The sequence below is a fragment of the Aulonocara sp. 'chitande type north' Nkhata Bay genome, linkage group LG14 (genome assembly GCF_057382095.1).
Source record: "Aulonocara sp. 'chitande type north' Nkhata Bay isolate Kocher_YH1m ecotype deep benthic linkage group LG14, A_spYH_male_GT1.1, whole genome shotgun sequence".
Classification (NCBI taxonomy): Eukaryota; Metazoa; Chordata; class Actinopteri; order Cichliformes; family Cichlidae; genus Aulonocara; species Aulonocara sp. 'chitande type north' Nkhata Bay.
In genome coordinates, this window is record NC_141357.1 from 26,480,524 (window position 1) to 26,495,766 (window position 15,243).

Sequence of the window (15,243 nt, forward strand, 5' to 3'; positions counted from 1 at the left end):
GAAACGGTTGGGTCTAGAGCAAGTCACCAAAAGTGCTGAGGGTGCAGTGCAGATGCCCAGTTCACTCCCCAATCACCCACCAACACAGAGAGACTCATTTAAACCAAATCGGTCAGCACTGACATGATATAATATAATAATAATATGGATAGCAGTAATAATAGCAAACAATAATGAAAGTATTGATGATGAATACCATGTGAGAGACCCTGTTAAGAGAAAATACCAGAAGTTTGTATGTCTGTGTAGGTGCATATGTGTAGTCAGGCAGTTGTCTATTATGTGTAGCCAGTATCCAGAAATTGATTTACAATTATATGCAATTTTGACTTTGAATTGTAACATTAACAATTTCTAAACCACTAAATTATGATTAATTTTTGCTCAGTACATGTTTCTTGGTGTTCTTCTCAGGCTTAAACAATATGATAAAACATTTTGGAGCAAATATACACATTATTAGTCCAAAGCTGGAGGCCAGAATGGCAAAAATCTCCACAACCACAGTGAACTTTCCAGGAGAGCTGACATATGCTGGGATAAAGGTGATCCACACTGCACAGAATATCAGCATGCTGAAGGTGATAAGCTTGGCTTCATTGAAATTATCAGGTAACTTGCGGGCTAAAACAGCTAAAACAAAGCAAAAGGCAGCAAGTAGGCCTATGTAACCAAGCACAGCCCAGAAGCCAACAGCAGAGCCTAATGCACATTCCAGGATGATTTTCTCCTTGTATGCGGTTAGATTTTTTATTGGGAATGGAGGGCTAAGTACCAACCAAATAGTACATATTAAAACTTGAATAAAGGTGAAAGACATAACAGTCATTCTTTGTTGTGGAGGACCAAACCATTTCATCACATTACTACCTGGAAGTCTGGCTTTAAAAGCCATTAAAACCACTATAGTTTTCCCAAGTACACAGGAGATACAGAGTACAAAGGTTATGCCAAATGCAGTGTGGCGCAGCATGCAGGACCACTCAGATGGCGCTCCAATGAAAGTTATTGAACATAAGAAACACAGAGTCAGTGAGATGAGCAGCAGGAAGCTCAGCTCAGAGTTGTTGGCTCGGACAATTGGAGATGTCCTGTGACGTAAGAATATAGCAGTTGTGATAATAGTCAGACAAGCACCAAGAACTGAGAATGTAGCCAGGATGATTCCTAGGATGTCTTGAAAAGAAAGAAACTCTATGGGTTTAGGAATACAAGTGTCTCTCTTTGCATTAGGCTGGAATTCCATGTGGCAGGGTAAACAATCAGCAGAATCTGAATGGGAGAAAAAAATGAGTTAAGGTGCTTCTTGTAATTTTGGCTTTATAGATTACAAATTTATTCTTGTAATGTATTCGATGTTGCAGATTTGCATCATAAAAACATTTTACATGCACAGACAAGCATTTTACTTTACCTGTAGTATTACTAATCTCTCCCTCAGGACATGCGGTACAGTCATAGCAGCAAATGGGTTTTCCTTTTTGCAGCACTTTACGAGTTCCTGGAGGACAACTCCCACTGCACACTGACACTGGCACCTGTGTAATATAAAAAGGCAGCGTAACATATGTAAATGTTTGCTATAAAACTGAAAAGATTACATTAATTTGACTTTTTACTTTCGTGCTGCCCTCCATCCAGATGATGTTTTTGTTAATCTGGAACTCCTGGCCCTCTGGCAGTGATGCATCATACAGCCCTACAGTCACTATGTCAGTTATGCCAGCCATAGTTTTCTGCCAGTTAACCAACTCATAAATAGCCACAGGATCCCCATTAGTATCGAATGACACATCATATCCATTTCGGGAAAAATTTACTTTCTTCAGCTCAGTTAGAATCTGTAAGGATGAATTGAGACATAAAGGGAGTGGAAAGAAAAAACAAAACAATATTTGAACAACTAAAAGTAATGTTTCACTTAACGTTTCTTAGAGACAGTGAAACATGTTGGCAATGACTGATTCGTTTTTACTGACCTGCTTGGACTGTAATTTGGTTAGTTTGTCACACTGAGCTGTGACATTTCTTCCCTGACATAATGCATTATGAATGGCATGTGCAATTGCATACACAGCCTTGTACACCATGTTACTAATTCTAAGCTGAGATGTATCAGTGTACGGGGTTTGGAGAGTCTTTATATCTTCAGTTCCATTACATACTTTCTTTCCTGCAGAATTACCTAAAAATAAAAAAGGCACCAAAATGACAGACAATTGAATTCATCCATTTAACATCATATCTTTTGAACATATCACTCAACAAACAAAGAGTCACGTTTGAGAAAAGGGGCCACAGTAATAGTGTTGGCTGACTGCCTAAACTTGACCTAAAGGTTAAACATATAGATTATGATTTGTTGCAGTAACGGACCTTTTTGATTATGTTGGATTTGAAATTGCTTAAATTACAAAAAAGAACATGTCTGGCCTTTTTAAGACCAGACATTTTACAAGAAACTCTAACAACCAAGAAAAACAAAAAACGAAAAATGTTTCTCACTTTCTTTTATTGTGCAGTTGAAGGAATCCTCCCAGAACTCAGTAAGCAATGGTGATACAGCCACTTGAGCAAAAGAGAGATTTAACAGGAAGTTTCTGAAACCTGGGATTACAGATTTCTGAATTCCAAATCCAATGGTCCCAGCGAGAAAGCTGTACTTCCTTAATCCCGGGTTGGTCACCCATGACTCACTGCCTATCCATTGTCGAGGTGGGAAAGGCTCACGTGATAACTCCTCAAACAGGATCTTCATGTCTCCTGAAGATGCAAATGCCACAACAACTACAGCCTTTGACCTTTAGAGACAAAATAATTTTTTTGACTGTCTCATAACATCATGAAAGATTACATTAAATAAATGAAACTAAATTCCCACGTCATATAGAAACCTGCGGATAACATCTGCTACTTTCTGAATCCTGCTATGTGGGTGGAATACTCTTTGTCCTTCTATCGGACCGATAGAAGGACAAAGAGTATTCCACACAGATCCCCTCTCTCTGTGCTGCTTCTAGAAAAGATGCTATGCCGTTATTTCCATAATCCGAATCTGACCGAACAGCACCTATCCAAGTCCAGTCAAAGTGTTTTATCAACTTGGCTAGAGCAGCAGCTTGAAACTGGTCACTGGGGATTGTTCTGAAAAAACTTGGGTACTGCTGCTTGTTAGACAAGCATGTACATGTGGCAGAGGGGCTCACCTAAAACAAAAGAAGACAAGGTAATCCTATAAGAACTGCAGATGTGCATGCATATTTTAAACACCTAGTTTGAAAAAAAAAAATTAAAGTATTTACTTGAGGAATGTTAAAGGGACTGATGATCCGTGACATGCTGATGGATGGCGTAGACCCAGACTCACCAACAACAGCCATCACCATACCTGACTGGGAGCAGTTTTTGCCAGTGTGAAACACAAGGTCCAAGCTATTCAAAAACTGAAATGCCAAATGCACTGTCATGGAAACTGATGCACATGAGTCATAGATCTGATACCCAAGCCTGATTCCGGGCAGCAGCTCTGTATTGTTGTTAATCTCTTCTATGGCAAAGACCATTGCATGTGACAACTGCAGCTCATCGACATTTATGCTGCAGACAGACAGTCACCTCACTGTTAAAATTGTAGGCTACATAGATTTTGTTAAGATGAAATTTCATACAGATAACACACAGCAAGAAAGATTACCATTACAATACATGCAACATGTTCATAATTTTTTCCATACTGACCTCCCTTTGCATCTTACTGGCTCAGGCATGATGGTATAATCATGGCTCACTGTTTGCGTGTAGGAGTTGTGATCAGGAGATATTTTATTTTGTATTCTCACAATCACTTATCATTGATTAATCATTTACCATTGTTGAATCTGTAGACAGAATAATCTTTTAATTACAACTGTGTTACTCTGAGCAAATATTAATGCACACTGACTGTTCATTGAGGTTCTGTATCATTCTTGTTATCTACTTAAGTTGTTGCACTTTAGTGCAGTCACACCATACAGACCCACTAGTCCTGTTGGGCGCTGGCCCGCCTGCGTGTAGTTCTGCACGTACGCCGGCCTGTAACCACATGCACGCACTTATGTAACACACACGCACGTTCACCTACACACTTAGTAATAATAGGAGGGTCGTCTGAGGACAGTTTCTCTGATAGATACACTTTTACAAAATGCACAATGTAATACACACTTGTTTTTCTCTTAAGAGTAGCAGTTGATGTCTATATAAGGGAAAACTTTGTGATAGGCGGGGAATTGTTATCATTTGAGATCATTTCCAGTAAAGATCCAACTGTGATGTCATAAAGGCAATATAAGGAGACTGATGCTTCAGTTGACGAGAGGATTCGATTGCAAATTGTCTTTTCCCACACTTAGTGCACAAAGTGTGTAATAAAGATCACTATTTTTGACACCTACTTCGGCTTGGGCTTGCTTTCTTCTCTTCCCTAAATCGAACGAACCATAACAATTCCTGGTGCCGAAACCCGGTTGGGGAGGAGTGGGACCTGCAGCTCGTCGCGCGTTGAGGTGACAAAGGGGCGAAGGCCAGCAGCCTATCTGAGTGACGCCAGGCGACATAAGAAAAGGTGAGTGCCACCTGTTGATTTTTATCCAAAGGCGCTATATTGGAAGTTAAAACTAAATTTAATTAAATAATATTCACTCAGTCTGGGCTTCTGGCGTTGGTCCATAGTGATCTTGAGTAATTAGTTTTAAAATAGGGCATAGTAGTCTGACTAAATTTATTGCTGTTTATTTTGGGGGTGAATTTTGAGTTAAGAAGTTATGTGTTTAAGTTAATACGGTTTAAGGTGTGTGGAAACAAATAAATACGGTTTAAGAGGTTTAAATGTGGGTTGACTGGATGCCAGCAGTCACCTGGGTAGTGTAGGGCATTTGGTTTTAATTGGGTAGCAGAGACGGTCTCGGGCTTCAGATAAATGAAACTGGATGGCAGGGGTCCAACAGTGAGGCTTTTAAAAAAAGTAAATTCGTTTAGGACTGAGAAGCTAGGCTCTCTAAGAATGCAGTTGTTCAGCAGGTGGCGCTGACCGCTAATCGCGGACGCGTGGTTAGGTTCTAGCCCGGTTTGGCCTCCCGCTGGGGACTTGGGACTCCCGGTTAATTGGCCAGGTAATCTATGAGTGATTGCCTTCTACTGCATTGATTGGTTAAGAAGGTCAGACCTGGCTGCATCCTATCTAAACGTTGGGCACACTGAGCTTTAAGTAAAGCCAAAAGCGTGATCTGTGATGTGTCACGTGGCCGGTGGAGCTCCGTGTTTTCCTGGCGGGGAAGTAGTTTTAAAAGTAATTAGAATTTAGTAATTTGACCGTTTTTCAAGGCGGCGTACTTGAGACGTGTAATTGATCAGCAAGAGCTAGGTTCTGGGCTGAAAGATGCTTTTAAATTAGTGGAAAAGTTTAGGAACACCAGCAGAGAAATAGAGAAGAGAAGTTGTTCTGGCATATGGTGTTTTCTTAGGAATTCGAGCGCTATCGGGAGGGCGTTCCCGAGGCGTGTATTGACCAGCAAGGCTAGGCCTGGGCTATAGGTGCTTTTAAATTAGTCAAAAAGTTAGGTGTAACCTCTTCTGGCATATGACGTCTATGCGGGCCCGTGTGTATATTGTATATAAATTACCCGTGTGTGTGTGCATTTAAAAGTGTAAATTGTATAAACTGTCTTGTGTTGTTGAATTTCTTCTGTGTGGATCCAGAGAACGAAAAAACGAAAACGCCTTTCTCTTCTCTCGCTGTTAGAGAAGAGGAGAGTGTGTGTGTGTGTATTTCTCCTTAGGAGAAAGGAGGGGTTGTGTGGTGCTGCACGGTAGCGGGCACACGCGCGCGAGTACGAGCGGAGTGTGTGTGTGTACAGCTGCGGCCCTTGGTTTCATCTCTCTATTTCTCCCTTTCTGTCCTTCTGAGCTTCTTTTCGTTAGGTGAACGGGGGTCTCAGAAGTATGGTTAAAAGATTTCAGTATATTAAATAAACTAAACCTTGTAGTCTTGTGTTTGTGATTTCCTAATGTGATTATGGTTTAATAGAATTTCATGAGTAATGATCCCTTGTGTAAAACTCCCGGAAGGTAGGAGTGCGGGGATAAATATTTTGACAAAATTTGAGAACTTTGTGTGATTGCTGGGAGATTTTAGTTGGGTCGTATTTCCTTCTCTACCTGGAAAAGGCAGAGATCTGTGCTTTATTTGATGTTGTGTAAATAAGGCTTTTAAAAGTTGGTCGAGTCTCTCGTATAAGGAGGGAAAACGGTGCATGGTAGATTGTCTGGATTATTCGTGTATGTGAAAACTTTGTAGTTGTTAGGGAAGTGAATGTGAGAGTGAATTTTCGCTGGCTTTGCGTGCTTAAAACTGTTGTAGTAGATGTTTGTCAAGCTTTTAGCTTGAAAGGGGGATTAGAGAGTGTGTGTGTGAGTGTATGTGTGTCTGTGGGCGGTCTCTTTCTCTCAGGCTGGAGCCTAGCGGAAGTTCGGCTTGACCAGCTTGTGAGATTCTGACTGCCGAAAGGAAAATACAACGAGGCAACCCCTAAGGGAGGAGCCTAAGACCGGCCATTTTGGTAAGGTAAGTGAGGTCAAAAAGCAAAATGGCTAAAGAGGAAAAGGCGACCCCTGGTGGGGGAAAGAGATACAAGCCACTGAAGGAGCAAATACAGGAATTGAAGAAAGCCATTAAAATGACTGAAGGGACTTCTTCAAAAGAGATTGCTCGTCAGTGTCAGGATTTAGAAAAAGAAGTGAAGGAATTATGTGAAAATCAACAGAAGACATTGGAGGATAGAATCCCTTTGCACTCCATCTTTCAACTAGAAGGGGAGAAATGTGAAGAGAGAATCAAGGAGCTTGAAGAGGAATCTTTAGGACGTTTCCAGGGGAGAAAAATAAAGGCTGAAAAGAAACTTATGATGGAAAAACAAAGTAAGTATTGTAAGCTTATGATTATCTCCCAAGGTGTTTCCCACTGGATGCAAGAGGGAGTGAACGACATCCAGCCAGCCTTAAAGAAGGAAGCTGAGGCTGAGGGAAAGCTATATCCCAGCCTGAAGGACTTCCTGAGTGGCCCACCCCCACCTTATATTTGCCCAGTGGTGGCTCTGGAGGGTGGTACTATGTGGGGGCCGGAAGGAAAAACAGGAAAAGTGACAGGTGGAATTGTCAATTTACAGGAGAATCCTCCACCATCGACATCTGCTCCAGCCACAGTGGAGGCAGACACAGGAGTAGTGCAGTCTCAATCAGGGGTACCTGCACAGAAACCGATGCAGTCTCAATCAGCGGCAGCTGCATCAGAGGTAAGTCAGCCTCACCCAGTTGCTGGGACATCACAAGGAATTACTACACGGGGGTTGATCTTGATTCCTCCCTCTCTTTTTAGCCCAGATAGAGCTACAGAAGAAGCTCAACCTGTGGCGTCTACAAGTACCGGTCAGGTGACATCGCAACAGCCCAGCCAGGAAAATCCATCCCAGGAGGTCTGGACTTCAGAGGAAGACTCACCTTCAATGCAGTATCAGAAGGCGCCATCAAAGGCGACCCATAAAACTAATCAGAGGTCAACGGTTGATAATTCTGAGAAAGAACAGTGGCAAGGCCACGTTTTTGGAAAAGAATCTGACAATCGGGAGGCCGTGATACAGCTGGAACGCCTCTTGAGAAAATTAGAGGAGGAAGGCGTAGCAACACCACGTAGCGTAGCCCAAACACTTTATGCATTGGAAAAGGACTTGGCGGCCTCAGTAAAAAATAACACACGAAAATCCAGAGAAGTGTCAAACCTGCAAAGGGGAGGATTTGCCCCAAATTTTCAGGCTTCCACAGGAAGGACGACCCTTCGCTCTGGGAGGGTTCTGGAGGAACCAAGAGATAAAAGACCGTCCATCTTTGAGAAGAACCAGAGGAAGACTGTTGCATTGCCAACTGGAGAAGGGCAGGGTGACGCAGAGGAGGAATTACCCCTCACAATGCCTTTATTGACGGGTGTAAGGGGTGAACCAGTCTACCACCCCTACAATATCAGAGATCTTGAGGCTCTGGTGAAGCAGCTGCCCCCAATCACGGAGGGAGGAGCCGCTTGGTTGAGGAGACTAGGAAGTCTTACAGAAGGAGAGGAATTGGCCCTGGGAGATTTCCGAGCTATCGGTGGGAGGACCTTCAGAGGAGGAGGCCTCGCAGATGTAGAAGAGATAGCAAGAACTGTATGCCAACCAAACGACGTCCCCTATGCAAGGGTGCGAAATGCTCTCTCTGACGCAGTGCGTGAGAAGTATCCGACTCATAACATGGGCACTACACCTAGGATTGTTTGGATCCCAGAACATTCCCCTAGAGAGTTTATGGAGCATGCAAAAGAACAGTGGATTCTTCAAACTGGTGAACATCCTGGGCAGAATGGTGAACCAAGGGCGTGGTTCCGATCTGCAGTATTAGCAGGTCTCCCAGAACGAGTAAGAACAGATTTACAAAAGAATCCTGATTTTGCGGTGGCGGATTCAGCAAAATGGGAGAGGCACATTATACATCGACTTGAGCTGGAGAAAGACGAGGTGAACAAGAAGAAACAGGAGCTGGAGGAGGCGCAAGGGCAGTTAGTGAAATTGAAATTGGCAGAGGCGAGAGAAAAACTAAACGAAAAGAAAAAGGAAAACAAAGATGGACCTAAGAAGATGCTGGTGGCGCAGCCACGGGGCGATCCGGGGCCTGATTGGCCAGATTTGAATCCGGTTCTGTACCCTGATGACCGATGGCCGACCAATGAATTCCCAAGGCAAGGAAGACCCGCGGGGAATTGGGGGACTACTAGGTCGTTGAGGGGACGTGGTGGATCCCAAAGGGGAGGTGGACCAAGGGGCCGTGGTCTGGGGGGACCTATGCTGGACCCGAATGTATGCCTAAGGTGTGGAGGACGAGGACATTGGATTCGTGATTGTCCTACACCACGACAGCTAGAAGCAGGTTATCCATCATCACCCCAGGCACAGGGAACTTTTCGAGGCAGAGTGGGCCAGACAAGGGGACATCAAGCTCCGAACCCAGGCATGGCGCCAGCGGCTCAGTATCCCCTGGGCTACTGGGGCGGAGAGGCGGAGCTGTACTGACGGGACCCACAGAGACCAGACAACATGGGAGTGGCAGATCCTATGTTGTCAATGAGTGTGGAAGGAGATGAAATGACCTTCCTTGTGGACACTGGGGCTACCTATTCAACACTGAAACAAAAACCAAACAGTGCCACACTTTCCAACCATGTGGTCAGTGTTGTCGGGTTTTCTGGGGTACCCATGACGCTGCCAACAACCAATCCAGCCCTGACGGTGCTGGGAAAACAGACATTGAAGCACAGCTATGTGGTGTCTCCCCATGTGCCTGTGAACTTGATGGGCAGGGATCTGCTCATTAAACTGGGGGCCACCATCATGTGTTCAGCTGATGGACTAACAGTTACACTTCCAGGAGGAAAAGAGTTTCCGTGCCTGGGGACATTTTCAAAGAACCAGTACTTGCTGAAAGACTGTGAACAAACGACCGCTGACATCTATTGGGGTCGTGTGGTGGAAGAAGGCATACTAAGACAATATCAGTTGTGGAAACCGTGGATTATGGCCTTGGCAGTCTTCTCTCTCCCCAGGGATCCGTTCCATGTCACCCTCTATTATGATAGAAATGATGATGAAATTTACAGGGACCTGTTCCAGTCTGACCTTGAAGGCCAGACTTGGAATGTGTGTTCTCAAAACATCTATGTCGGTCCGGAGGGCGTCGCGGCAGCAGTAAAATTAACCGACGAACAACGGCCTTGGTTCAAAATGGGACCTGATTCAGTGCCCCATATAACATTGGCGGTCCATGAGAGTCATCAGGCGAAGGAGCTGGGGACGATGGTCAAGAGAGCCCTCGAGGAACCTGGCTGGCAAGCTACTCAGATTCCAGACGTTTGGTACTCGCCAAAATGCAAAATTTATCGTATCACTTGTCAATCAGAGGACACAGTGATGTTGGAGCATGAACAAATCTCAAGAATCCATGGGAGAGAAAGAACAGACCATGCGGATGCAGTTGCCGCACTTGCGACTCTTCCTGACACCTTGTGGTCAGCAGGGCCTACGGATGTGGGCCAGGCAACGTGTTCGCCCGTTTTGTTCCAGCTGAAGTCTGAAACGCCAATTTGGAAACCACAGTATAGGCAAAAGAGAGAAGCTGAGGAGGGAATTGCAGAAACCATTGAGGGGCTATTGAAAGTAGGGGTGCTTGAGCCCTCTCAATCCTACTGGAATACTCCTATTTTACCAGTAGAGAAGCATGGGACAGGAAAGTACAGAATGGCACATGACTTAAGAGCCATCAATGCCATTTTACGTACTGACACGGTGCCAGTCCCAAACCCATACACAGCATTGACGGCATTAACACCAGACCAGAAGTGGTTTACATGTATTGATCTAGCGAATGCATTTTTCTGTCTCCCATTGCATGAGTCTCTGAGGGACATTTTTTCATTCACATATGGGGGACAACAGTACAGATACACAAGGTTGCCACAAGGGTTTGCACTTTCTCCTGGCATTTTCAACCAAGTGTTGAAAGAAGCTTTATCGCCATGCCATCTCCCAGAGGGGTGTTCACTAGTGCAATATGTTGATGATTTGCTCATTGCAGCTCCATCTGCTTCGGCATGCACGGCAGCTTCACTTACCATACTGAAGAGACTCGCTGAGTGCGGTTTCAAGGTCAGTAAAGAAAAGTTGCAGTTGGTCCGACCAGAAGTAACATTTCTGGGCCGTGTCATTGCTCACAAATCAGTGGGTCTGCTAAACACTCATCGTGATCAGATTTTGACACATCCAAGACCGCGTACGGTTAAGGAGTTGCTCTCATTCTTGGGGTTAACAGGATACAGCCGGCACTTCATTCCAAATTATGCAGGCAAAACAGCCCTGTTGAGGGATTTGGTAAAAACGGCAGGTGTCAGAAATCTTAAGGCTGAACTGCCATGGACATCGGCCACTGAGTCGGCGTTTATTGCATTAAAACAGGACTTATCCAGATCGGCTGATCTTGCTATCCCTAATTATGAGCAACCCTTCTATCTTGATGTTTCTGAAACACACGGGATAGCTAATGGGGTGTTGTTTCAGAAAAAAGGGGGAGGAAGAGATGTACTTATGTACGTCAGCATCAGGCTGAATTCATTAGAGACAAGGCACCCGAGATGCACTCAGCATGCCATTGGGGTGTCAAAAATTATACAAAAGACAGCACATATAGTGAGGGACCATCCGTTGAAGGTGCTGACCACCCACAGTGTGGTGGCATATGTTAACTCACAAGCCTTCACCATGACACCTCTTACACAACAGAGAGTGTGTAAAGTTTTAGACGCTCCTAACTTGACCTTCACACATGAAGGAATTAACATGGCAGATTTAATGGAGTCAGGAGGAGAACCTCACGACTGCGCAAAGAGAGCTGAAGTGGACGAGAAGATAAGAGAAGACTTGAAAGCAGAACCTCTGACAGGAGCTGAAGATTGGTTCACTGATGGATGCTGCTACAGGGATGATGAAGGATTAAAAGCAGGCTACGCGGTAGTTTGCAGAAAAGGGGCTGCATTTGAAGTGAAGGAGGCTGGAAGACTTGAAGGGCAGCAGTCAGCCCAAAGAGCAGAAGTAATTGCTCTAAGTCGAGCTTTGAGACTTGCAAAGGGAAAAAGAGTCAACATTTACACGGACTCAGCTTATGCTTTTGGAGCGGCTCATGTGGAGCTGGCCCAATGGAGAAGAGCAGGATTCAGGACAGCAGATAACGCACCAATCTGCCACAAAAAAGAAATGGAGGAACTTGAGCAGGCCTTGGGAGATCCAGAGGAGGTGAGCATCATAAAATGCAAAGGCCACTCCTCAGGGACCGGCCTGATGGCCAGAGGAAATCAGGAAGCCGATCGAGCTGCAAAAGAGGCAGCGGGTTATAAAGCATCACGACAGATGGTACAAATAACGGTGGAAGAAGAAATAGGAGTTAACATGCTAGAGGAAGCCAGGAAGGCCCAAGGGGAGGCTGCCCCAGAAGAGAAGGGGATCTGGAAGAGTCGAGGAGCCTGGGAAGAAGGAGGTCTCTGGCGAGGACCTGACGGTCGACCAGTGTTGACAGCCAACTTGGCAAAACAGAAGATTGCCGAAGCGCACGGTTTTGGACATGTGGGTGTCGCCCAGATGGGGAGACATCTGTGCCATTGGTGGCATCCCTTTTTGAAGGATATGATCAAGGAGAAGGCTAGGACGTGTCTGATCTGTGGGAGGCACAATCCGAAGCCAGTGATTAAACCAGAGGCAGGTAAGTTCCCCATTCCAGAAAGACCAGGTGAAGAGATTGTCATTGACTTCACTGACATGATTGATCCAGGCCCAGGAGGAGTTCGATATCTACTGGTAAGTGTAGATGCTTTGACGGGTTGGCCTGAGGCATGGCCTACCAAGAGGGAGGATGCAAAAAGTGTGATTAAGTGTTTAATCAATCATTACATCCCCCGGCATGGTTTCCCTAAGCGGATTAGGTCCGACAATGGGACTCATTTCAAGAACAAAGATTTGGCAGAGGTAGAACAGAAGCTGGGGTTGCAACATAGATTTGGCACGGTATATCACCCCCAGTCGCAGGGAAAGGTAGAAAGAATGAATCTAAACCTGAAGAATAAAATTGCTAAGATTTCTGCTCACACGGGGCTAAATTGGGTAGCGGCCCTGCCAATTGCATTGATGATAATAAGATGTTGTGTTAATCAATCCACAGGTTTCACACCATATGAGCTGTTGACAGGAGAGAGAAAGCACCCCCAATAATGAAGTCCCCATCCATTGAGAATGCAGGTAGATGAATGCTACCCTGCAACTTACATTTCACAGAAGAAGCTTCAGTACCAGCCCAAGCACCTGTAAAGCTACTCCTTTGATTCAGACTATCCAGAGACACACCCAAGGCAAAAACTGAGTTCAGCTGAAACAAACACAGAGCAGATACCAGACCAATTAAAAGAACTGAGACTGCCATCTCTCCCTGATGCCAGGTATGTGTGTAAGTGGAATTTATATAGGGTTTTAGAGAAAGGGCTCTGCTCTACGCCTTCAAGAGGACATGATCTTACGCAGTGGTCTTTGATTAAAAGTCTGAAAGGTCATTCATTACTCTAAACAGGAGTGTATATTACAAATAGCCTTGACAGATACTATGAGTTTAGCTGGATTCATTTAGCTAAAAAAACAAAACAAAACAAAACAAAACTTTGTCCCCGATAAGGCTTGGAGATATCCTAAAGTTATCTTATCATTCAGTATTTCTTCATTTGATGTTTAATACATTTAGCTCAGTTTATGTGTTGAGAGTTCTAAGTTGGCATGTTTGCAGTCATGTAACTGTACAATATTTCCACACAGAGTCTTTGGCAAATTAATGCTGGAAATTTACTAAGAAATATTAAAAGAAGCTATAATTGTAAAGTCTCACTCTGCTACTACCACCTAGTGGACAACACGATTAAATAAAGTATGAGCAATTCATCTTTTACTGTCAACTGAAGACATTTGAATTATAGCCTAATCACAAAAACACATCTTAAAATACTAACAACTTAAAAAAAGAGGCTAATACTAATATATACACCAAAAATGAAAAACATAACCATGACTGTTTCTATTATATTCTCTGCTGTTTTTCCTCTTCTGGTTAAAAAGACCTTTTCTCTTCAGTGTCAGCCAGTACTTGCTCAGATAGAATTGCTCTTACTTTATCTGGAATCACAATCACAATTTAAGGTGCTCTGATCAGCGTTGTTGTTGCTATACAAAAAAAGTAAAGTAAAAACATGGAAGCAAACATCAGCAAGAATGGGTGACTGAACTGGAGATTTAGGTTCCACGGGCATGTATAATGGCCAGTACTCCTTAGATTTCTCTGAGTGGTCACTGACTTCAGAGCCAGCTGTACAGAATAAGCCTAACATACAATCAACAAGATACATGTCTACGCGTGAGTCTTGGTCTCCATAGTGTTAACAGTACTAAAGATAAAACTGTAGACAAGTAAGTAAAGAAACTTGATTTATTTACATTGCCAATTTTCTTCTATGTTTTTGATAATGTTTTTATAAGCAGTAGTTTTTCTGTGAAAAAGAATAGAATAAAATAGAATGGAACAGCACTTTGTGTCACTGTACATATACACAGCAAAATTATGGAAGCTGCACACCAACTGTGCAGGAATGAAATATAAATAGTAATACAGTAAGAAACAAATAGATAATGGTAATAAGAACCAAAGCTATTTAAACCGCGTTTTCTCAACGATATTAATAGCTCTGCAGTTTGTTGCAATCCACTTGCCATTTGTGTCAGTCAAAAATTGCGAGGTAGACGTACTGAGCCCCCGATACGCTGTGAGGTGGTTCGTTGCAAGCTGAGTGACGCGTTAGCCAATGTGCTAGCAGCAGGCCCGACTAATGTATGCATCACGTCAATGTGATATTTTAAGCTGAAGAAGAAAATTCCTTCTTCCACAATGTGCATATGACTTTATGTCAGTCAACTGTTCAGTCTTGTTATTTTTTTAATACTCAAATTTCCCATCAAGAGGGCCAATGTTCATTTATCATCACTGCCAGACCTACTGCCCATTTGCACATGTGCGAATGTAACTCTTGGACAAACTGCCTGAAATGCGTTGACAGAAACGTTTCAGGGATTTTGAGTCATTCTGCGCTCCAGATGCATTAATTGCATTATTTATTTATTTTTAATTATCACTGATTAATCTTTGTTAACGTGTTAATTTTGACAGCACTTTTATGGCCTTTATTGTTTTTTGTTTTTGTTTTTTTACAAAAATAGCAACTTTGTCTTCTCTACAAAAATGCCGCAGGGGCAGCAGCAAAAAATATATTAAGTTAGTAATGCCGAATTTATTGATTCTACTACTTGCTTTACTACTCTACTTTACTTGCACTAAATCTTGCATAGTCTGGAAGTTGTCCAGAAGTTGACATTGTCATTAGGGTATTCTTTATCTAATGAGCTAATATGTACCTAGAAAGTGGATGCCCTGTCATAAAATATGCATGTAGGTGGTGCTATACTACAATGAAAAAGAAACCAGAGGAGATATAAAATGAGGTAAGCATTAATTAAGATAAGAAAAGTGGTGTAAAGAGAAAGAGTCATT

General features: G+C 43.4%; 1 protein-coding gene and 1 pseudogene across 1 annotated transcript; one reads left to right on the forward strand and one right to left on the reverse strand.

The window, feature by feature from the left end:
• Positions 1–373: 373 nt before the first annotated feature.
• Positions 374–12,921, reverse strand: LOC147314746 (extracellular calcium-sensing receptor-like; annotated as a pseudogene).
• LOC147314747 (uncharacterized) lies at positions 6,621–9,134 on the forward strand. The gene has a single exon (XM_086260237.1). The coding sequence runs from the start codon at positions 6,627–6,629 to the stop codon at positions 9,132–9,134; it is 2,508 nt and encodes an 835-aa protein (XP_086116363.1). The 5' UTR covers positions 6,621–6,626.
• Positions 12,922–15,243: the final 2,322 nt, after the last annotated feature.

What these genes read in the sequence shown, in the direction of transcription:
- LOC147314747 (XM_086260237.1), top strand. Translation starts at nt 6,627, where the DNA reads ATGGCTAAAGAGGAAAAGGCGACCCCTGGTGGGGGAAAGAGATACAAG.